The sequence below is a fragment of the Gopherus evgoodei genome, chromosome 2 (assembly GCF_007399415.2).
Source record: "Gopherus evgoodei ecotype Sinaloan lineage chromosome 2, rGopEvg1_v1.p, whole genome shotgun sequence".
Lineage (NCBI taxonomy): Eukaryota > Metazoa > Chordata > Testudines > Testudinidae > Gopherus > Gopherus evgoodei.
The window spans coordinates 78,190,994-78,216,107 of NC_044323.1; the positions used below are offsets into that span (position 1 = coordinate 78,190,994).

General features: G+C 43.6%; 1 protein-coding gene across 5 annotated transcripts; it reads left to right on the top strand.

Moving 5' to 3' along the window:
• On the top strand, positions 1–23,413 carry GGCT (gamma-glutamylcyclotransferase). 5 transcript variants are annotated; one of them, XM_030551051.1, is made up of 5 exons: positions 1–87; positions 864–1,031; positions 7,274–7,419; positions 19,021–19,156; positions 22,510–23,413. In XM_030551051.1, exons 1-5 carry the CDS (start codon positions 37–39, stop codon positions 22,657–22,659), a joined length of 651 nt encoding a protein of 216 aa, XP_030406911.1. In that variant the 5' UTR covers positions 1–36; the 3' UTR covers positions 22,660–23,413. The 5 variants fall into 5 exon arrangements, with proteins under 5 accessions (XP_030406911.1, XP_030406914.1, XP_030406913.1 ...); XM_030551054.1 differs by lacking the exon at positions 1–87 and adding an exon at positions 94–192; XM_030551053.1 differs by lacking the exon at positions 1–87 and adding an exon at positions 94–187.
• The last annotated feature ends 1,701 nt before the right edge of the window (positions 23,414–25,114 follow it).

Here is a 25,114-nt window from a genome sequence, read left to right on the forward strand (position 1 = left end):
TGTCGCAGAGTGAAGGCTACTGTTCCGCGTAGAAATATGCTACGTATAGAACTTAGCGCTACACGTACTGAGCATGCGCAGTACACCGTAAGTGAAACATTCCTTGCGGTGCAGTAGCCGTCACTCTGCTGCGGGATCAGCTGTTTCTGCTCCAGCGGCAGCTACGCGGCGCCCTCCTGGTCGGGAGGTGAGGTTGGTCCCCGCCGCCCGGGCCGCTCATCGCGGGGCAGCCCCAGCGCCGGGCAGGCAGCTGTGCGGCGCCCTGGGGTGTCCCCCGGCAGCGCCCGGCTTCTCCTTCTCCCTACCCGCCCTGGGGCTGCAGCGCCCCGGGGAGCGCAGCGCTGGTGTGGGGAGCCACGGACCTAGCGCCGCTCACCGTGGCTGCTGGCGGGGGTCGCCTGCCTGAGCTGTGAAAGCTGCCTGGGCAGAGAACCGCCCTGCACCGCGCTGGAGCTCCCCTTTAGCCCTGGGGCGGCTATCAAGAGACACCTGTAGCCGGAGCAGGCATGTGGGCCTTCTCGCAGAGGCATTGATCCTGACTGTTCTCCACGGCTCTGTCCCCAGCAGTGCGATGGGCGCCACCACCGCCCTTAGAGGCAGCCTAGTTAAGACTTTTCCAGCCTAAATATGCTTTTACTCTTCCATCCGCACCAAAGTGGATGTTTATAAGCCAGGGGAGCAGCCACTGAGAGAACAGGAGCAAAGGGGAAGGGCAAATGGGGGTGTAGTTGATTCAAGAAAGATGGTGAAGGAGCCACGGAAGCCACAAGACCAGGGGAAGTGAGGAGAGGTATAAGTAGAGTTCATCAACACTGTTGAGATTTCCTTTAACACTTGCTTTCTTATTATTCTCTGTATGGTAGATGGAGACTCCCAGGAGCTGTGTTTGTACCAGATTGAGTGGTGGTTTGGGAGTTAGTACCTGTGGGGAGGACAGTTTCCTGTATTTTGCTTATGGCAGTAACCTGCTTCGGGAGAGGATCCTGCTGAAAAACCCAACTGCCACTTTCTATGCTGTAGCCAACTTGCAGGTCTGTATCTATGGAAGAGATGGAACCCTGTATTGTCCATTCTTTGCTCTTTCCTTTATATGTGCCAAACAAATTTAGCCTTAATCTGTGTTTTAGTTATAGTTTCAGGAATTTGGAGAGGAGGCATAGCTGCTACATTAGGGAAAATGTTTATTACATTTCACTAACACTTAATTTTATTTTTAAGCTTGTAGAATATTGAAGTACACTTTGGGAAGCTCTAAGCTCATGTATGAACATTACCTGAGTAGTGCTGCTGCTGCCTTCATCTCACTGCTTCATAGGCTACCTGAATTGAAAATACTCTTTTCAGGGACACTCCAGGCACCAAGCACATGTAACTGGAAAAGTTCTGAGTAGGGTGACCAGATGTCCTGATTTTATAGGGACAGTCCTAATTTTTGGGTCTTTTTCTTATATAGGTTCCTATTACCCCCACTCCACCCCCTGTCCCGATTTTTCACATTTGCTGTCTGGTCACCCTAGTTCTAAGTGCTTACAGTATCTGGGAGGGGCTTAACACTTATATAATACTGGCACTGGAGACTCTCAAAGCACTTGGCAAACATTTAATCAATTTAGTCTTATATGTATGAATGAGAGAAACATTATTATGCCCATGGTTAGAGATGAAGAAACAGAGGCATAAAGTCTTAAAGTGACTTACCCAGGGTCACCCAGGAAGCTCACGGCAGAGCCAGAATTTTTGTAAAACCCGGATCTCCTGACTTCATGTCCAGTGTTCTAACAAGATTATCCCTTACCCTTCATAATTCTGCTTTTTATTTATCAATTCTAATCTGTTTAACATTTTGAATGTAACCACATTGCCCCCAAAGTCAAGTTTTCCAGTCATCTTGGCTAATATTGTGAACTTCTCATTTCTTAAGTGCATCTAAAACTGGGTATCCAGTCAATATTGGATCCAGAGTCAGTGTTGTGTAGCTTATCCTCCAGGGGGCAGACTGGAATCAGTTTTGGTGAAGATCTTTGCATTAACCCTTTGAATGAATCTCAGAAATAATAATGGAATGTCTAAAAGTCCACAAATCCTGACTGGCTAGGAGTTGCATTTTTTTTTTAAAACAACCAGTGTTAGCAGATCAAACATTGTTTTAACAATGAGGAAAATTGTGCTGAAGTTGTCCTTTAAGCGGGATCTAAATTATCAAGCAGCATAAAGTGTAATGCAATGAAGACTTCAGCGAACTCCTTGGAAAAATATTTTGCTACATAAGGGCACTTCTTCCTGAGAGAGAACTCACTGAAACCAATAAGAGTTTGGCTGAATTGAGAATGCTGGTTTAGGACGTCATATGCTAGAATAAAGAGCGCCAAAAGATGCAAATGAGAGCTCTGAAAGAGAGAGATTATTAAACAACATTTTTTATTAGGAGCTAGGTAAACTCTTAGAATCAGAAATATTTACTTTAGTCCAACAAGTTACTAACTTTTCATTTTTCTTATGCCTCAGTATTGTAATATATGTGGTATTCTTTGCTACTCAAAGTGGTTCTGCTACTCAAAGTGGTGTTGCACACAAATTTCAACAAATTTCACTGAGGCTGGAATGACTTACTCTGCAGTTTTGTCCTGGAGTCCTGGACAAACTGGTGGCTGAAAGGAAACTGGGACAGCTCGGTTCCCTGGCAGATAAATAGATGGGTGCAAGCCTCTCCTTCCCCAGGAAGAGGGGTGGTTTTTTCGGCTCTCGGCGAGCTAAGATCATGCGTAGTCTCTTTCAGAGCCAGGCCTAGCACAGTTCAAGGCTTCTTATGCTGTCTTGTCTGGGTATAAAGGGAGTTTTCATCAGTGAACTAAAACTTCACATTTCTTGCAAAAACATGATTATTTTGCTGGTTTCACTGGAAGTGTGAGTGGATTATTTGTGCATATTTAAGTTAGGGTTGAAATGCACTGACAAAGCCTTGTTGGGAAAGCCTATTAACCTCAGCTGAAGCCAATACTATCACTATCTGACATCTGCAGGCAATACAATCACTCATAAATTTGTCATAAAATAACAGTTACAATTTGTTTTGATTTTTTTAATGTTTCCATAGTTTTTAAAAATACATTCCCATGCAAATAGTTGCTTTAACAACAAATATACCTTCCCTTGCGCATCTGAAACCCAGGTGTCTATAGCGCTAGCGATGTGAAAGTGACTGCTCTCCAAACTAAGAGAGAGGCAAAAGGTAAATGGATGATAGTGACGCAAGGTTTTTTTTTAAATAATTTTTACTTTGACCTCAGATTTTACTACTAATCTAGGTAATGAAATTGACTTGTTTACAATGTCTGACTTAAGCTGAAAGTATCCCTTTTAATGTTAATCACCAAACTAAGGCCATGTCTACACTAATACTTATGTCAGCAAAACTTTTTTTGTCAGTCCGGAGTGTGACAAACACCCCCATGAGCGCTTATGTCACTCAGGTGCACAGCACTATGTCAGCCAGAGATGCTCTTCTGTGGACATAGCTACCGCCGCTCGTTGAGCTGGTTTTATTATGTCGACAGGAGAGCTCTCTCCTATCAGCATAACACAGCCACACAAGCACTCTTACAGTGGCACAGCTGCATCGGTACAGTTGTGCCACTGTAAGCTTGTAAATGTAAACATGGTTTTAGTGAACGTACCTTCCATAATTTTGGGATACAGTAATCTTAATGGTTTAGCAGCTGGGATGTATTACTAAATTTTCATGGAATTTGTTAAACAGCTATCAAATGTTCGTGTATAAAGTTTTCTTACACAGTATTTATTGTTTAAAGCACTTTTGTGTAAGAAGTTAATGTAGTCTCCATGACAGTTAAATAAACTACCTTGCTCATTCAGATTTAAGCCACTGATCTAGACTTACAGTATAAAAGATCTTAACAGTTGCATTTTTTGTTTATATCAACATATCTATTTGAATGACTTGTGTATGGTGGTCTAGTGCCAACTGGAGGGAAAGACGAACTCTATCAGAGGGAGTCTGAAAGTTCCAAAGATTACTGTGATCAGTATCTAGCATGTGGTCATAAGTGTACTCATTCAACCACCAGTCTTCTGGCAATTAGCGCCTGATCATCTGAAATGCTGAGCACTTTCAAATATCACTGACAAGTCAAAAATGCTCAGCACATCAGAGGCTTCTCAGCACCTGGCAGGATCAGGCTCTGAAGGAGGAGTTGAAAGTAGCCAAGTGCAGTATCTCTAGCAAAAGAATGTTGTGTGAAGACTTCATGCCCAATTGCAGCCTTCAATTTGTTACTTTCAGGTTATGCAGTAAGTGTATTATGTAGCAAAGCATGTGAACTTGTTCGATCTGGCTCTCAATATCTGGTGGTTTAGAACAGACCGATGTCATAGCTGTACAGTGTGCTAACACAGGCTCCCTTTTATCCACTGCTCCATACTGATTCAGTTATATTGTGATTCAAAAAGAACGGAGATCTCGGAATGAAAAGGCACTACCTAGATTAACAATTGACCTCTGGTAATTTCTGTACAGTGAAACCAGGTACGGCTAGCAAGACAAAACCAGCCTTGAAATAAAAGGTTAAGGATGCTGAACAGGAGTGTTAGCTTTCTCAGAGAGAAGCAAGACAGCAGTGTGTAAAAATGAAGCAATCTGAACTTTGGGGGTGGGGCTCAGGGAGTGGACATGAGTAGTTATGGTAAATGAACAAGAGAAAATAAGGAACGCAAGCAACAGACAACTAAAATTGGATCAGCATTTAGGAGAGAGGCAAAAAAATGAAGGGCATGAGCCCAAGTAGTGCCAAGAGCCTTTATTGCTGTTAACTCTCATAGGCACTGGAGGGGTTGAGCAGAATCAAGTCCAAAGTGGTCTTAAAACAGGAAAAGCTTAAACAATTGGAAAAATAATTAATTTTTATTAGAGTATCATCAATGTGCTCAATTCTGTAAAAACAGAAAGACCACCTCTTTAAGGGAAGAAGGGCTCAATCCTGCAAACATTTGCCCATGTCTGTAACTTTATGCCCGTGACTTCGGTGGGACTACTGGTGTGCATACTGTTACTCATGCTTGAGAGTTTGCAGGATCTAGCCTGGAGTCTTACACTCTGAAATCACTCTGTAGCAAGTCATAGAATGGCTGACGATTAGCGTTCATGTAGGTATGTTTCTGTTTTAGAGAGCACTTTGAGAAAAGTTGCTTTTCGGACGGTTTAGTTGCACTCTTTCATATATGGGGCATATTTTGCAAAACCACCTGTTGCATCCTCATGGCTTATTGAAAATCAGAGAAGAAGCTCCAAAGTGTACACTTGATTTTTTTTTTTAAGCCCTTCAAATTTCAGAAATATTTTTAAAGATCTGTAAGAGGTAGCTCACTTCAGAAATTACAAACCTTAACATAATTAAACACTTTAAAGGGACTTCAAAATCTGAAATATAGTCAGTTTAAAAAAAGGAGGGGGTCACAACTTAAAAGTAGTTGAACAAACTTTGCTTGTTCTTGAGTGATCCAGTCATTGATGTTGGTACAATTACATTTTCTTACTTTTCTTTAGAATGTCACTCTACAGGGCTGCTGGATGAAAAGCCCACACAAACTGGAAACTGGCTGACAACTGATTAGTCACTCACCGTTTCCATGATGTGCCGAGTGCTGTTTGATGCACAAAGTAAAACTGAAAAAAATAGGAGGAAAAGTTTTACTGTATTTTATTTTACAGGAAATTTTATAACAGGGGTCTCAAACTTAGTTTACCATAGGACTAGTGCCAGTCCTCAAATCCTCCCAGCGGGCCAATAATGTCACTGAAGATGGTGTTCGGAAAAGAAAATGTTTCTATTGTGTTCTTTATTTAGAACTTCTTAGAACTAAAAGAAGTGTCATATAACTTTATAAAATTCTTCGCCTGCCAGAGTGTGTTTGCTGTTTGCTAGACACCTGGCAGCGCTTCAGTTCTCTCAGTTTGTTGATGTTTGGCCTCAGTGACTGAGCAGTTGAAACCTTCAGGGTTGCAGCAAGGTGTGCATCAGATAGTTGTAGTTTGACTTGTTTATATTCACTGTGGGGAAAAAAGTAATGCCTCCATGGCTGACTGAACCTGGCAACTAGTGATGATATCTCTGTCCCTCTCCCTCAGCCAATAGGAGCTGTGAGGGGCGGTACCTGTAGCAGACAGAGCCAGGCAGCATGGCTGGCTGCATGCGTCTCCTCTGCATGAGCAGTGAGGAGGTTATCAGGCCACAGATGGCCCTTGGGCTGGGACTTTGAAACCCCTGCTTTACAATAAAATTAGGTTTTACTTGTGAGAACAGGAGGTGTATGAGTTCTAAAAGAATCTCAATTTTGTACCTACAGCAGGTTTTTTAAAAAAAAAGAAAATATCTCTTAGAAGTCTCTCACCTATTGTTTTTACAGGTAACTGAAGAATTAGAATTAGAAACTTTTTTTTTCAGTTTACTTTGTGCATTTGATAGCATTTTCTGCCTACTCACTTTTGTTGGTCAATTTCAGTTCCTTTCTTTTCTCATATGCTAGCAGGATGACTTCTCACATGCCCTGCTCGGGGCAGCACAGATGCATGCTCTTCCTTACTTCCTTCAAGAGGGTGTTCCTGGGTAAAAGCAGCACCATAAGCTGAGCAGGAATAAGCAGCTGAAAGGCATGTACACAGAGAGGAAGGGGACAAAGAGGAGTACTTGGCCGTAACAGGTTTGGTGCTGTGGCTCTCAGGCCCACCCAAAAACCCTTCTAAACCTTTGAAGGGCAGCAGAAAACCATTACGGAAACAGGATTTTAACTTCAGAAAGTCACTGACATCCCTTTAATGTTACTGTATTGTATTTAATGTAGAATGTGTCTATTACGTTGCGATGAGGTTGTGGCTCTTTCTCTGCCAGTCTCATTTTCTAGCATCTCTTTAGGAGAATTGTCAGTTGTTTGGCCTAAAATATAGAGATGTACCCAGATCTGGGCCAAATTTCACAATGCAGCTCATCGTCACTAAAAATGAACCTACCATACCTTTCTTCCTTCCCCAAACTCCTTATTTTTCATGGGGCCTGCTGAAACTCCCATTGAAGTCTGCAGAAAGTAACCAGTTGATTGCAGTGGGAGCTGGATCACATCCTTAATGAAGGAAAAGTGACTTCCTTCCTTGTGGCTATGCTGGCTCTTCTTGTAGACTTTGCTTAAGCTAGTACTTTGTTAAGAAAACCCAAATCGCTGAGTTTAAGTAGGAATTGATCATTTGTGTTGGTTTAATTTGCAGGATTTTAAACTCGTTTTTGGCAGTCATCAAGGCAAAGCAAGCTCTTACTGGCATGGAGGTACAGCTACCATTGTTCAAAGCCCTGGAGACGAAGTGTGGGGAGTAGTATGGAAAATGAACACTAGCAATTTAAATTCGCTGGATAAGTAGGTGCATTTTAATGTCTTGTCACTTTAGAAAGCAAGCCAAATGCAATGGTTATTTTTCAATAATCAGTGTGGTGGGTTTGTTTTGGATAAGGGAGAACACATTGGATTCTGAAACACAAATTTAACTCCAAAATTATCTCTAATGCGTTAGAAGCTGATAAACTTAACATTGCTTTAACTTGAGAAGCAAAACAACTTTAAAGAGAGGTTTTAATGTGAGAAGGGGATTCTGAACTGCTGGACTGAACTTAAATTCATGTCAGTCACTAAAAATTGTCATCTTTCCATATTTGCTAATAAAGCTCTTTGAGGCAAGGTTTTCTGTCTTTGCAGCCGATTATCTCTTTTGTCCTGCGGTGGAGAGGAGATGATACTGAGTTTGACTTTGTGATTTCTATGTCAATAGACTGATATGAGCATCATGTTGGGACTTCATCTTGGGCTCTAGCAGGAGGCAGTAGAGAACAAGCTCTCCAATGCTAGCAAAGGGAGCTCTTGGAAAAGCCACTTATATAGCAATTTCCTAAGTTTGCAACAGATTTCAAAATGTTCACTTTGAAGTTAGTCCCAACTATGAATTAACTAGGGAGCAGAATAGGAATCTCTTGTGGCAGTTAAATGAGCAGCATGGGAACTGTGATTCAGCAAAAAGCAACGAGGAGTTCTTGTGGCACCTTAGTGACTCACAAATTTATTTATTTATTCATTGCGGGGGAGGGATGTCTCAGTGGTTTGAGCATTGGCCTGCTAAACCCAGGGTTGTGAGTTCAGTCCTTGAGGGGGCCATTTAGGGAACTGGGGTAAAAATCTGAGGATTGGTCCTCTTTTGAGCAGTGGGTTGAACTAGATGACCTCTTGAGGTCTCTTCCAACGCTGATATTCTATTATTTGGGCATAAGCTTTCATGGGCTAGAACCCACTTCATCAGATGTCTGAAGTAAAAGATACAGGAGCAGGTATAAATACTTCAAAGGATGTGGAGTGCTTTACCAAGCATTAAGTCAGTCTAACAAGATACATAAATTAACAGCAGGATACCAAGGGAGGAAAAATAACTTTTGAAGCGGTAAGAGAGTGGCCCATTACAGACAGTTGACAAGAAGGTGTGAGTAACAGTAGGGAGAAATTAGTATTAGGGAAATTTGTTTAGGTTTTGTAATGACTCAACCACTCCCAGTCTTTATTCAGGCCTAATCTGATGGTATCCAGTTTGCAAATTAATTCCAGTTCTGCAGCTTCATGTTGGAGCCTGTTTTTGAAGTTTTTTGTTGAAGAATTGCCACTTGAGGTCTGTTATTGAGTGACCAGGGAGACTGAAGTGTTCTCCTACTGGGTGTTGAATGTTATGATTCCTGATGTCAGGCTGACTTAGAACAATGGTTCCTCAGCTCTCGTCCCCTTATGTCCCTACTCTACTTGTGCTACATTGATGACATCTGGACCCAGGAGAAGGAGGCCCTTGAGGAATTCCACCAAGATTTCAATGATTTCCACCCAACCATCATCCTCAGCCTGGACCAGTCCACACAAGAGGTCCACTTCCTAGACACTACAGTGCTACTAAGCGATGGTCACATAAACATCACCCTATACTGGAAACCTACTAACCGCTATACTTACCTACATATCTCCAGCTTTCATCCAGACAGCATCACACGATCCATTGTCCACAGCCAAGCTCTAAGAAACAGCCGCATTTGCTTTGATCCCTCAGACAGAGACAAACACCTACAGAATCTCTATCAAGCGTTCTGAAAACTGCAATACCCACCTGGTGAAGTGAAGAAACAGATTGACAGAGCTAGAAGGATACTGATAAATCAGCTACTACAAGACAGGCCCAACAAAGAAAGTAACAGAAAGCCACTAGCCGTCACCTACAGCTCCCAACTAAAACCTCTTCAGCGCGTCATCAAGGATCTACAACCTATCCTCCAGGACGATGCCTCACTCTCACAGACCTTGGGAGACAGGTCAGTCCTCGCTTACAGACAGCCCCCCCAGCCTGAAGCAAATACTCACCAGCAACTACACCACACAACAAAAACACCAACCCAGGAACTAAACCCTGTTGCAAACCCTGGTGCCAACTCTGTGCACATATCTATTCAAGGGACATCATCATAGGACCTAGCCACACCATCTGGGGCTCATTCACCTGCACATCTACAGGGGAATATATGCCATCATGTGCCAGCAATGCCCCTCTGCCATGTACATTGGCCAAACCGGACAGTCTCTATGCAAAAGAATAAATGGACAAAATCTGACATCAGGAATCATAACATTCAAAAACCAGTAGGAGAACACCTCAACCTCTCTGGCCACTCAGTAATAGACCTCAAGTGGCAATTCTTCAACAAAAAACACTTCAAAAACAGACTCCAATGTGAAGCTGCAGAACTGGAATTAATTTGCAAACTGGATACCATCAGATTAGGCCTGAATAAAGATTGGGAGTGGTTGGGTCATTACAAAACCTAAACTTAATTTCCCCAATACCAATTTCTCCCTACTGTTACTCACACCTTCTTATCAACTGTCCGTAATGGGCCATTTTCTTACCACTTCAAAAGTTATTTCTCCTCCCTTGGTATCCTGCTGTAATTGATTTATCTCGTTAGTCTGACTTAATGCTTGGTAAAGCACCCCACATCCTTTCATGTATTTATACCTGCTCCTGTTTCTTACTTCATATATCTGAACTGGGTTCTAGTCCTCAAAAGCTTATGCCCAAATAAATTTGTTAATCTCTAAGGTGCCACACAGGCTCCTCCATATATATATTTTGCTGATACTGACTAACACAGCTACCACTGAAACCTGTGATCGGTCATCTCAACTATCACTTCAAAGGGTTTTTTATTCTGCTGACAGTAGCTCATCTCAATTGATTAGACTCTTCCAGTTGGTATGCATACTTCCATCTTTTCATGTTCTCTGTATGTATAAATATCTCCTGTCTGTGTGTTCCATTCTATGCATCCGAAGAAGTGGGCAGTAGCCCACGAAAGCTTATGCTGAAATAAATTTGTTAGTCTCTAAGGTGCCACAAGTACTCCTGTTCTTTTTGTGATGATTCAGTTATCCCTCCCAATGTAAACCTGTCCTGCCCTCATTCAGTGATAACTTAGATAGCTCTGTCACCTATCAAATTGCCTGCTGGAGAGCACTGAGGCAGTACATGGCTAAGAACCTCAGAAAATCATCCCCCTCTTTTGCAGGTGCCTTAAGGATTTAGGTATCAAAGGGGTGCAGCAAAGAATCTTGTGGCACCTTACAGACTAACAGATCTGTATGTTTTGGAGCATGAGCTTTCATGGGTGAATACCCACTTTGTCAGATGCATGGATTAGAATTTAGGGGCCCAACTTTAGACACTGTTTGGAAACTTTGGCCAGAGCTCTGTACTTCTTGTTTTATTACAGCTCTTAGTGGCCTAGTCTATAAAACTGAAATTTCAACTTGCGCATTAATGGGATGTAACGAGTCTGAATCTGCAAGGGGTGAGTGCTCTCAGCCACCACTGACTTAAGCACCCCACAGGATCATTCAGGATTTGAGGAATAAAATTGTTTCCAAGTTTAGTTTGGAGACATTGAAATTAGATTAAATCTGAGCAGTAAATTACCTTGTGTACTTCTCACTGGGGAGAAGTCCTCACTTTCTTCTCTGCACCTTACTGCTCTCTCTAGTGATCATACTATAAGATCCTGTCTCTTTTTTGTACAACATCTTAACTTGCCATGCGTGCCTGAAACCTAAAATACTTCACAGAGCTAAAGATCCCATAACTATTTCTGTCTGTGAGGGAAGATACTGCCCTTACCAGCACTGTCAGGAAAGAATAGGTTGACTGATAAATAATTGTAATTTGTATTGTGGAGTTTTAAATCACTTGCTCTTACTTTTTAATCACTTTTAATGTTAGTGAAAGGTACCTGATTGGCTGCTCTGGAAACTCAGTTGTTCTAACTCAACAGAAAAGTTACAGGATGGGCATTATCATTGCTGGCTTGCTCCTCTGACAGTTCATGAATAGGTCCTAAAGGTGATCTTCAAAAGGAAAGAAACTGGATTTGTCCTCTTGCTTCTTTATGACCTATAAAGAAAACATGATTTAAAAAAACAATGCTAGTCTTTTCACTAGATACTTAGGGTATGTCTACACTTACAGTTTTGCAGCGCTGGTAGTTACAGCTGTGTTAGTACAGCTGTATAGGGCCAGCGCTGAAGAGTGGCCACACTTACAGCAACCAGCGCTGCAGTGTGGCCACATTTACAGCACTTGCAGCGCTGTTGGGAGTGGTGCATTGTGGGCAGCTATCCCACAGAGCACCTTGTCCCATTTCGGCGCTGTGGCTTGTGGGAAGGGGAAGGAAGTGTGAGTGTCTTTCCGCTTCCTGTTCCAACGCCCCGTGGTGCTTTGCTACACATTCCGAGCAGTTTGGTGGCATTGTGATTCTACAGCGCTTTTTCTGCGACTTTTTGTTATAAATGGATCCTGAGCAGCTGATGACCTTATTGATGAATGTTGCCAGCACATCGCGCTTGGCAGTGGAGCTATTCCTTCAGCTGCAAAGTGAGAGTGACAGTGAGAGCGACAGTGACAGTGAGGAGTCAGACGATGATATTGAATCGCCTCACTGTGAAGACAGTAAATTGCTTGTGGCAGTAACAGATGTGCTCAGCTCCGTGGACCGGCGCGTTTGGGCTCGGGAAACCAGCACTCAGTGGTGGGATCAAATCGTCCTGCAAGCCTGGGATGACGAGCAGTGGCTGCAGAACTTTCGGATAAGAAAAGCCACTTTCATGGCACTGTGTGCTGAGCTCGCCCCTACCCTGTGGCGCAGGGAAACGAGATTGAGAGCTGCCCTGCCAGTGGAGAAGCGGGTGGCTATTGCAATCTGGAAGCTGGCAACTCCAGACTGCCTCAGATTGGTGGCGAACCAGTTTGGAGTGGGAAAGTCTACCATTGGAATGGTGCTGATACAAGTTTGCACAGCCATTAATCGCACCCTGCTAAGAAGAACCGTGACTCTTGGGAACGTGCAGGACATTGTGGATGGCTTTGCAGAAATGGGATTCCCTAACTGTGGAGGGGCAATAAATGGGACGCATATTCCTATTCTGTCCCCACCCCACCTGGCATCAGAGTACGTTAATCGCAAGTGGTATTTCTCCGTGGTTCTGCAAGCGCTTGTGGATCACCGTGGGCGTTTCACTGACATTTACTCAGGATGGCCTGGAAAGGTGCACGATGCACGCAGCTTTAGGAACAGTTCCCTGTTCAGGAGGCTGAGGGCCGGGACTTTTTTCCCAGACCGCAAGATCCCAGTAGGGGACGTCGAAATGCCCACTGTGATCCTTGGAGACCCCGCTTACCCCTTAATGCCCTGGCTCATGAAACCATATACAGGGAAGCTTGACAGGAGCAAGGACCGGTTCAACTACAGGCTGAGCCGGTGCAGAATGACTGTGGAGTGTGCTTTTGGCCGTTTGAAAGCTCGCTGGAGGTGTCTTTATGGGAAGCTAGATTTGATGGAAAGCAGCATCACCGCTGTTATATCCGCGTGCTGCACCCTCCATAATATTTGTGAAGGGAAGGGTGAAAGATTCAGTGAGGAATGGACCTCCGAGGTTAGACGCCTGGAGAATGAGTTTGCTCAGCCAGAGAGCAGGGCTAATAGGGAGGCCCAGGAAAGGGCTTCAAGGATTAGGGGTGCTTTAAGGGAGCAATTTGATGCTGAGAGCCAACAGTAATGTTTGATGCATTTGATGTGCTTTGCTTTACCTTGGTGTATAATATTTACCACTTCCAGCAACAATATAACATAGTGAAAAAGAAAAAAAAACTTTATTCAACATACAGTACATAACAGGCAAGGGGGTTGGGGTGGTGGACTGTACATTCACAGGTTTGAATATGTCCTATTTTGATCACTATTCAATGTCTGCTGCACTTCAGGATTACTATGCTGCAGAATAATGGGGGTGGAGTGAATAGGGTAAGAATTATAGTTATCAGGGCTGGTAGGTGATCGTACAGGTGTTGGGGGCAGCTGGAGATGATAAGGAACTGGCTGCTGGAGAAAGGTGTTTTGTGGAAATACTGGGGAACAAGGAAGAGGGCTTTGGGAGGGCTGTGAGTTACCACGGTACATATTTGCCTGCATGGCTACAATAAACTCGAAAGACTCAGTTTGGCGAGCCAGGAGGCTTATAATCTGCTTTGTGGTTTTCTTTGCAGACAATTCCTTTGTCCTGCTTTCTGTTTGCCTCCATTCATGTACACTGTTTCTCCATTCATAGGTCTTCTCTCTCCATTCCTGTGTCTTCCTACTTTCTCTGTTGTAGTGGCTCATAACAGATTTGATCAATTCCTCTTTTGATTTTCTAGGATTCCGTTCAAGTTCTGCAACCCACGTGAGGCCGGTGATCCGGCTGCAGTAGTCAAGGTCACTAGAAAAAAGAGAGAGAGAACCATGTAATACACAGAGGCTACATTGTTTATTATCACACGTTGAAGGACTTTTTAGACTTTTGGTAGCATCCTTCTCACATACCTCACATAACACAGAGAGGGCAGGCAAGCTAAGTCATGGCGAGCAATGGGGTGAGTGGTTTTGCCCCGATTTCCCCTTGGGAGTGGGAATTGACCAATGGGTCACTAGGGTTTATCAGCAGTGGGTACAGGAGGTAGGTGGTGTCCTGAAGAGGGGACAGTAGTGAACAGGAAGGTAGTGAGCTAGCTGCTTGGGGGGGGGGGGTGTTCTTTGGTCCGCGTTCACGCCGTCCTGCTGGTGAGGGGGGGGGGAGCACCGCGGTGCTGGATGCCTGCTTGGAGGGTGGGTGGGGAACACAGGAGCACACCGCGGTGCTGGATGCCTGCTTGGAGGGGGGGTGGGGAACACAGGAGCACACTGCGGTGCTGGATGCCTGCTTGGAGGGGGGGTGCCTTACACCGGAGCACACCGCGGTGCTGGATGCCTGCTTGGGGGAGGGGGGATGCCTTACACCGGAGCACACCGCGTGGATGCTTACATGCTGGGAGGGTGGGTGGGGAACACAGGAGCGCACCGCGCGGCTGCCTACGTGCTTGGGGGGGGTTAAAAACAGAGTGCCATGGGCTGGGGAAACGCGAACCTGGCGCCCTGCACTCAATTATCCCTAAACTCTCAACAGGGTTTCCTACTGCCAGACATATCACTGCTGCGTGTTACCTGGGAAGAGAGGGAGGGTCTTCTACAGGAATGTGGATACCGCCCTGGCCCCTATGCAGCTTGCCTGTGTGCAGCCATGGTCCCCCCACCCCTCGCTGCACAGTGGATCGGACGAGTTAGCCTGACCAGGACAGGGACCACGGTGGCTCTCCCGATCAACTTGAGAAAGCAAATTGCAAACGCTCTTGCAGCAACATTTCAAGAGATTACCGAGGCAGATTACAGAGACGTGATAGAGCAAATCAATGGGCTATTCCACGTTTAGGCATGCATGCAGGCAGCCATAACCCAAACCGTCCTTTCCCAAAACATAAAAATCTGCTTACCCCGAGCACGATCCTCTGCTTCTTCCTCACCAGCAACTTCCAGCTGCTGCGACTGGCTAGCCTCCTCCTGGCTTGAGAATAGCTCCTGGCTGCATGTGTACTGGGACTCGGGGGTGTCTCCCTCCATGCCAGTAGCCTCACTGTCGCAGTTCTCTACACCCTCCCCCACTTCTCCCTGCTCTGAACTCTCCATCATGCTCCTAGGATTGGCAGTGGGGTCACACCCAAGTATGGCATCCAGCTCCTGGTAAAAACGGCAGGTCGTGGGGGCAGCTCCTGAGCGGCGATTTCCCTCACGAGCTTTGCAGTAAGCACTCCTCAGCTCTTTAATTTTGACCCTGCACTGCAACGCGTCCCGTTCATGACCCCTTCTCATCAAGGACTGCGATATCTGACCATAGGTATCATAATTTCTCCTTCTGGAGCACAGCTGTGCTTGCACAGCCTCCTCTCCCCAAACACTAATGAGGTCCTGCAGCTCTGCATTGGTCCATGCTGGGGCTTGTTTGGTGCGTGGAGGCATGGTCGCTGAGTGATTGATTGATTAATTGCACTCCACACCTGGCTGAGCAAACAGGAAGCGGATTTTTAAAATTCCCGGGGCATTTAAAGGAGGGGTCAGGTGAGCCCAGGGCAGTGGAGTTTGCATGATTACCAGAGAGGCTTCTAAGGTATGCTGGGATACCTGCTTATGCCACGGAGGTCAATAAAAACGCTGGTGAGTGTCTACACTTGCTGACCAGCGCTGGTGATCCAGCGCTGGATCCTCTACACCCGAGGCTCGACCGGGTGTACAGCCAGCGCTGCAACCAGGGAGTTGCAGCGCTGGCCGTGCTGTGCAAGTGTGTACACCACCTAAGTTGCAGCGCTGTAACCCCCTCACCAGCGCTGCAACTCTGTAGTGTAGACAAGGCCTTAGTTTTTATCTACCCCATCTTCCTAGTGATCTGGTATAATTATGATGGAGTAACCATGAAGTAAAAAGCGATAGGAAACTATTTTTATCAGATGTTAAAAATTCACTTTTTGTATGTGTTAATATTAACTTTTTCCTTTTCTGCATTCCTTGTCCTTGAGAAATAATTTAATTACCAGGATTTCTACCTGTTAAAATACTTACGTTGGCTTTTATTCTGATAACATGTCAGTGTCCTTTTAAGGACTATGGCCCCAATCCTGTAAAGGCTTACATTATGGGTATGTCTACATCTAAAATTTTGCAGCGCTGGTTGTTACAGCTGTATTAGTACAGCTGTATAGGGCCAGCGCTGCAGAGTGGCCACACTTACAGCAACCAGCGCTGCAAGTGGTGTTAGATGTGGCCATACTGCAGCGCTGTTGGGCGGCTTCAAGGGGGGTTCGGGGAACGCGAGAGCAAACCGGGGAAGGAGACCAGCTTCGCCACGGTTTGCTCTCGCGTTCCCCGAACCCCCCTGCAAACCGCAGGGAAGGAGACCTGCTTGCACGGAGGTTCGGGGAACGCGAGAGCAAACCGGGGAAGGAGACAAGCTTTGCCGCGGTTTGCTCTCGCGTTCCCCGAACCACCCTGCAAACCGCAGGGAAGGAGACCTGCTTGCACGGAGGTTCGGAGAACGCGAGAGCAAACCGGGGAAGGAGACCAGCTTCCCCGCGGTTTGCTCTCGCGTTCCCCGAACCCCCCTGCAAACCGCAGGGAAGGAGACCTGCTTGCACGGGGGTTCGGGGAACGCGAGAGCAAACCGGGGAAGGAGACCAGCTTCGCCGCGGTTTGCTCTCGCGTTCCCCGAACAAGCAGGTCTCCTTCCCTGCGGTTTGCAGGGTGGTTCGGGGAACGTGAGAGCAAACCGGGGAAGGAGACCAGCTTCGCCGCGGTTTGCTCTCGCGTTCCCCGAACCACCCTGCAAACCGCAGGGAAGGAGACCTGCTTGCCCGGGGTTCGGGGAACGCGAGAGCAAACCGGGGAATGAGACCAGCTTGATTACCAGAGGCTTCCTCAGGTATGCTGGGATACCTGCTTATTCCACGGACGTCAAGAAAAGCGCTGGTAAGTGTCTACACTTGATTACCAGCGCTGGATCACCAGCGCTGGGTCCTCTACACCCGAGACAAAACGGGAGTACGGCCAGCGCTGCAAACAGGGAGTTGCAGCGCTGGTGATGCCCTGCAGATGTGTACACCTCCTAAGTTGCAGCGCTGTAACCCCCTCACCAGCGCTGCAACTTTGTGATGTAGACAAGCCCACAGTCTGCACTATGGACCTTACAGCTGTACTGCTACAGCTGTGCTAATGTAAGGTCTCCTGTGTAGCTGCTCTTTGCTGACAGGAGAGAGTTCTTCTGCCAGCATAATTAAACCACCCCCAACGAGCAGCGTTAGTGATGTTGGCAGTAGAGCCTCTCCTGCCGACATAGCACTGTGCACAACATCACTTTCGTTGGTGAAATGTATGTTGATCAGGTGTGTGTGTGGGGGGGGGGGTTTCACACTCCTGCCAGACTCAAGTTTTTGCTGACAAAGGAGCTAGTGTAGACAAAGCCTTAAATGTGTAGAGTTAAGCACAGACATCAAATAGCCCTGAAATCAGTGGGACTGTTTGCACTTCGTAATCGCACACAGTCATAAGTGTCTGCAGGATTGGGACATAGTTATAGCTAAAAATAGATTAACTTTTATGTTGGATGATTAAACCTGAAAAATCCAGTTTTACTTTTTACTGTGTTCACTTTTTCTCAGCATGAACAATGAAAATAGTCTTTGTTACTTCTGTTTTTGCATAATGCATAGTCAATTTCACTTTTAGTTCCTCATTTACTAACTAAGCAATACAATTCTTGGGTTTGCAAACAAGGAAGAGGAATCTTTGTGTCTTTACTTTCCTTGGTATTAAACTTCTTGGAGATAGTTCTCTTGATTGTAAATTTTTGGAGGTTTTGTCTTAGCTTAAAATTTACATTTCATAAGTTTGTTTGACCTGACACTTCTTCTTTTAAATCCCAGCAAAAGACACGATTGGCCTCTCATCTTTCTTCCCCTTATGACCCAGAAATCTGTTTCTAAAGTTTACATTCTGTTTGTTGGTAGGCTGCAATCTTCCTGTTAGTTCCATGTGGCACATGGGTCTGCCTGCAGTGAGCCAGCTGGGGCCGTACTCTGCTAGTAGATGTTGTTTTCATTTGAAAATATAATTTTGTCAGATACGCGGATACCATTGTGATAAATAGTGCTAAAACCTAGACAGGGTATTCTAAGTGGTCACATTTTTACCTATCGTGTTCAGCTAAGCAGTTAACTGTCGTATCTAAATTCTGTCCCTGATCTCATGACGTTTGAACCCATTACTGCAGCCCATTTATTTAGATTTGTATTAGAAACTACTTTTAACGTTTTAGCACTGTGTTTTTAATCCACTTTCTTCCCTCTGCCCTTGGGCAAATCTTTCTTTTGAAAGAAACTAGTTATGGCAGTTCTCGATACAATCTTGTAGCTCATTGCTATTGTGCAAGTTCTACGTACAAACTACAAGGTCTGGGCATGTCGATGGGTGTGCTGGATTGTTCACAAGGATGTGCTTTGCCCAAGAACTGTGGGAGTTTCCTCACTTTAGAATTATCTCTGTTTAAAAATAATTAAAAGGGCAAGGTAAAATTTTGCAGTTTCATTATCAAAGTGGAACTTAATGATTCTGGCATTGTCTTTTAATTCTGATCATTTTGTTGTGTGCATATTGTGGATTTTCAAATTTTATTTATATACCAAACATTAAGCAATTTCCAAGAAGTGCAGAAAGTAATGTTGCTGTTAACTTGCATGGTTACAGGGATAGACTTGCTGTTACGCTATTTGTTCTGGATCTAAAAAATAAGCCAATGGTATTGTTCACTTTTTGATTTCAGTACTCCAAGATTCAAGTATTGATCAAAATTATTGGAATACATTAATATTATTCAGTACTGCAGCCAAAAAGCCACCTTGCATTTAACATGCTAAAACTCACCTATTCAAATACATGTTAGTTTTCTCCCCTGTATTGGTGGTTCAGAATGAAAGGAAATGTTTTTGATTCTTTACAGGCAAGAAGGAGTTGCAGGTGGTATTTACATTCCAATAGAAGTTAACATTCCAACGCAAGAGGGAAAAATACTGACCTGTCGAAGTTATCAGATGAGTGATTGTGTCTGTGATCTCCCATCACCACAGTACAAAAAAGTAGGCATCATCTAAAAAGAGTGTGAACTGAAGTGGATATTGTATTACTGCTTGCCATTTAAAATAGTCTCTTACAACAGCATTTGCTATATAGCAGAGTCCCTTAAAATAGCATTTCAATTACTTCCAAATGTATCAAACCAATACATCCCTATTGTTAGTCTGCTGACTTCAGTGAAACTAAACAGAAGGTAAATCTGGGCTATAGTTCGTGAAGCATGTGCTCTTATCCATGAATTGCTTCTTCCTTGACACATTTGCAGCCACCTGTGAGCTTGCACCAGCTGCTCAAAAGCAGTAAGCAACTTTACAAAATAGTTTGGAATAGAAAAGATGACTGTACTAAACACAAATGGAATTTTAGTGGGCAGAACTTAATGTCCTCACCTGGAATCTGGCAAGGACATAGATATTAATATCTCCACTCTTGTAAAAAAAAAAAAAAAAAAAAAAAAAAGTGTGATAGACTCTTTAATGACTAAAGGTACTTAGTATCTTGGCTTGACATCTCCAGCATCATAGGCCCTGTAACACTCTTCTGGGGCATTGGTCTAGTACTTCGTCTTAGGGTATGTGCAGTGTGCCTCAAGTGTCATATGATCCGGATTCATCACTGAATTTGGACTGCTGGTTGGATCATTAGCTTCCCTGGCTTGGGCTGGGTACTGCCGGGGAGCGCGACATGTACGCTGATCTGTGTCCCCCGATTTAGTACTGATTTGGAAGAAAAAGTTCCCTGTGCGAAGTTCACCAACACCACTCTGCAGCACATGGACTCTTTTTGGAGGTATGCCTAAGCACTGAGCTGTCCTGACTTGCTTAGCTAGTGAGGTCTGAGGCCCTATCCCAGAGGTGATGTGACTACATGTCTAGAAATGTTTAGCTAATTGGAATTACAGGTAAAATCAACAAGCTACCATAGTGACTTTCTACTGAAAATAACTAACTGGGCTTGATCCTATAACCCCTATGCATATGTCACGTCTTTTGACCCAGGGGTCAATCCATATGGATCAGATTGCAAGATCAGAATCTCGTTTGTTAAAGAACGCTAACCCAGGCATCCCTAGTGCGCTAGCCAGCTATCACTCCCCCTTATTTTTCTCCCAGACAGATCTTTGGGGCTGTTTTGAAGAAATACAACTATGCTAATACAAACATCAAGGTTGATAATTTATATATCGTCTGGGGCTCTCCTGGCCATACTGAATGTATACCAAGATAATGGAAAAACTGATCTTTTATTTGACAAACAAAATTACCCCTTTACAAGTAAAACTTTACAAGGCAGTCATCTAATTGTATACACTGTAATATAATACTGTACTACATATGTACAGTTAGTCATGGCTTTTTGTGACAAAACTGAAACTGTTACGGGAATTGTAATTTCCTGGCTTGTGTATTTAAATTCTCTGCCATACACTTTTTAACCTACTAGGCAGTGTCTGTCATCGCAATAGTATCTTGCTGCCTGAGCTTTTAAAACATGCATATATATCAGTTATATATTGGTAATTATCAGTTCTCCTTTCTCACTGGCTCCCCTCTCTCAAAACAATTGTAGTGTCGGGCTCAAACCAAATTTTACTCTTTTTTGTAATCACATCAACTCTGACACTGCCTTCTGTAAGGGAAGTGTTCTCTTTCTAATACGTCTTCGTTTTCCTATGGTTCTCTTCTACCTTTTTTTTTCCTATATGAAAGGACAGGTAGGGTTGTTCATGCCATATGACTGTGTCGGTGACTAAGTGTGCTGTGTGTGTGTAGTATCTTCGGTACCTGGAATAAGCAGTTTTTATTTTTGTAACCTCCACCCCAGTAATTTCCTGTATTTTTTTTTCTTTTCACTTCCCATAAATAGTTTTGGCTTACACCACACACTTCCATTTATTTTATGTGGGGGAAGGAAAGCTTCAGTAAAATAAGCAGTAGAGAAACTGTCTTTCAATCTAAATGGCTTCTTTGCTACTGTAGTTCTTAGTCATATTCACTACTGTCCATTCAAATTAGAAAGACCCAGCAGCTGTTGGTGTACCATCTCAGGATTTTTCTTTAATAACTCAAGCGTTATAATTACTTCTCACTTAGAAGAACTTATGCTAAGGCTGGTTGAAGACTGAAATCCTATATCTTAAAGGTGGAAATTAATTTACTCCTGGGGGAATTCTGTGCCACAAAAATTAAAATTTTTGTGCACAAAAATTTTTAAATTCTGCATATTTTTTATTTGTCAAAATAATGCACTATAATCACTCTGGTTTCAATTATTTTGGTAATTTATTAAACTACACTACAATGGATGGAGAATGGGAGGGAGGGAGTATTGGAGGAAATCCTCAAATACCTAATAGTAATGGTGATAGGTTTCACCCTTTATTTCTACTTATTAGTCAACAAATATGCAGCTGTGTTACATCATAGGTAACTGAAGAGTAAGTGAGGACTGGGGAATCAAATTCTCTCAATTTATATTAGCTAGTGACCATCTCCAGAAAAGGAAGGAGAAAACAATTCCTGGAACACATTTTTGATAAGATTTTTTTTCAGTCCAAAAAGAGAGACCAGTTCTGATCACTAAAGGAACATAAGCATTTATAAGGCCATACTGTCCTTTATACCACTCTGGCAAAGTAAAGGAGCCTTAAAACTTTTACACCTGTTTTATATTCTGGGGGCATTCACAAAGACAAAGGAAAGAATTCACTAAGCAGGCAGGCTGCTACATTCTGCTCTGTTTGAAGGGACAGAGCCTGTCCTACACCTACCACCTCAGAAACACCTCGAAGCCCTGCCCCTCCACACTGAGCATGCTATAGTAGTGAGTAAGAGGGATGGTCGGACATGCACCAGCACCCTGGAGATTTACATCTCTACTGGCTGGTCCAGACACACAAACCAACCTGCCTGTGCTGCCAGGGAGGGGCATGTGACCGCTCTTGCAGCGTCCCTTTGCTTCCCTGTCAGATGTCATTTTTCTGTCAAAAGAAATCTGTGGGGGACATGAATTCTGCACATGCACAGTGATGCAGAATTCCCCCAGGAGTATTAATTGAATCGTTAAGTGCCTGATCTCTCAGTGCTTTACACAATAGCCTCCTAGGGGGTTTGTCCTAGTACCTATCCTGGCAGTATCTGAGCTGCTTCAGGTTAATTATATTGGCACTAGAGAGCTCTTTAGTAGTCTTCATAGTGTCTTTGGCTGCCTTCCCTTTTCTGGTTAGGTAGGGTGTACATAGGGTTTTGTTTTAGTCCTGTCACCTTAAATGGTACTATTTTTACACAAGTAAAGGTTTGTGTGATCTAATTCTTCACAATAAAAGTGATATTAAAAGTTTTTCTTTTAATTGTAGGTTATCTGTATGGGTGCAAAACAGAATGGCTTACCAACTGCCTATCAGAAGAAATTAGAAGCTATAGAAACAAACAACTATGCAGGACCAGTATCAGTCTTTGAAGAACTTGAAGCTACTATTAAAGAGAAGGAAACAACAACTCGTTAGAAAAGTATCCCCAAAATATCTCCACTTCAACTTCCTTACCTGATTTAATTCTGTGGCCTGTGTTATACTGAAGTCAGATTAGATTATCACTGTGATCCTTTCTGGTCTTGGAATATATGAATTTTTCATTTTGATTTAGACATCTATTGCTAATCAGTGTATTGAGAAGATAATTTCCTTCTTTGATAAAGAAGGGTGAACTTGATATGTTTGTGTAGTTCAGTAAGGTATTGGATTGAATATGCAATTTAAGATCCTAATCTTGCAAAGACCTATGTACATGCATAACTGTATGTACCACATCTAAAGTTAAGTACGTGTAAATCTTTGCAAAGTTCAGCTTAACTTTCTGTAGTTCTCATACCGTGCTGGTAAAGTTCATATAGTTCTTTAATACAGCTATAAGCAGAACTAAAGAGAGAAGCCAGCTTGGTAGTCATGTGCATAGGCTGCTGTGTTCAAAGATTAAGAGTTGCAGGATCAAACTACAGTTCTTAAGTGCTGTGCTGCCACTGCACAGATAGCTGACACGGCAGACCCCGAGAGAAGTCCCAAAGACCACAGACTCTAGTAAGGTATGAAGGAACCCGAGCCAGGTTTATTGTCAAACGAAGCACAGTAATAGTTTCCTATAGACTTTACAGGACATACTATGAATATGTGCGCCCTGGCAATGGGCACAGCTCAGTCAGTGGCGGGACTTTCCACTGCCCCCTAGGCTGGCCAAAGATGCGCACTCCAGGACCTACTTTTATACAGTTACAGGGCAGATTACTCATCCTTACTGACGTATTGAGGTACAGCCCCTTGGCTCATTAGGGTGCTGTTTCCCCTTTGATCATGTTGTTCCAGACAAACAGATCTATCCATCATGCTGTCCTGTTTTTAAGATGCATTGCCTGTTCCTTGTTATGTCTATAGAGTGTCCTCATGTCATCTTGGCACAAGTTCCTCTTCTCGCTACTTCTGTGAGTGAGGCCTGCCTCTGGCTCACAACCCAGCTTTTGCTTAGCGGTGCACGGAAGTACTTTGGTTCAGGCTTCAGGCCTCAGACTAGGCCTCTGACACAAGAATTTGTTTCCGGGCCTCATCTTACTACTACAACAACAACAAGACGGAGTGTGCTTGTGTGTGTAATTATATATGCGAGTGATACATTTATTATCAATAAATGTGGCGCTTTGCCTTATTTCCCCCGAAAAGATTCTGTGCAGTACTTTAGGTACAACAGAAGGACAGCATTCTACCTGTAATAGTGTGCTGTTTTGTGGTATTGCTAGAAGTGGATGAACCAAGTCAGATAATATAACTCTCTTGAATGGATTTTTTAAAAATTCTAAAGAGTTGGCTAACTACTTAAATTTTTTTCTTTAAATCATTGAATGCCTTGAACTTCCTGACTTCTGCAGGAAGCAGACCTAAGGCTTGATGAAAGCCCATAGGAATCTCTTCATTGACCTCATTGGGTTTGGATTAGGCCCCAATAAAGAAACACTGAGTCTCTCTTCACAGTAGCAGCTGCCTAGCTCAAATCAGAGTATTGTAAATCTTGCATGAGTTCCTGATCTTGTGATACTTTCAGATTAAATTGAATGATTACTTCCGGGGAAAGTGGGCAATTGAACAACTTTGGGAAATACAAAAAGAAAATGTCTTTTTTTTTCCTTTTGTATTTAAGATCTGTATGCAAAGAATTTGCCTTGATATAAAGAGGATATGAGTTATCTTCAAAAGTTACTATGTGATTGATTATGACATCTGACAACATACACATAGGAACTTATAATTTACCTTGTCTTCTCCTCATAAACTTCCATATTGGACATGTGCCATAGCAGTGCACTTCCCATCCACGTCATGGGAACATCTCCAAAGTTTATGCCTTTCATTTGGACCCCATCTAATTCCCATGTTCTGTGTGTGTAAAATAAATATCTATGCACTGAAAGTTGAAGTAAATAAAAAAGATTGCAGTTGCCAGATTACTTATGTGTCTATACAGTGTACAGAGAATGAAAAGTCATTTTGATTTAAGAATGCTCAGTGTAGCCTGTGTAGGCTAAAGCTGTTTGTGTGAATGTGTAAGTGAAAGTTGTCATACTGGGCATTGTTTTTGAATTCATCTGTAAATTAATCTATGTGCACTGTGTATGTGTGCATAGAAAAGATCAGTTTTTTTAAAATAAAGATTCTTTATAACTGTAAGAATCATTTTTGTTTAAGATCATTTGAAACTGCCATCTTTAACATTGTTACTTTAGCACAGGCAAACTTTTTGGCTCGAGGGCCACATCTGAGTATGGAAATTGTATGGTGGGCTATGAATGCTCATGAAATTGGGGGTTAGGTTGCAGGGGGGATGAGGGCTCTGGCTGGGGGTGCAGGCTCTGTGGTGGGGCTGGGGATGAGAGGTTTGGGGTGCAGGCTCCAGGCGGCACTAACCTCAAGCAGCTCC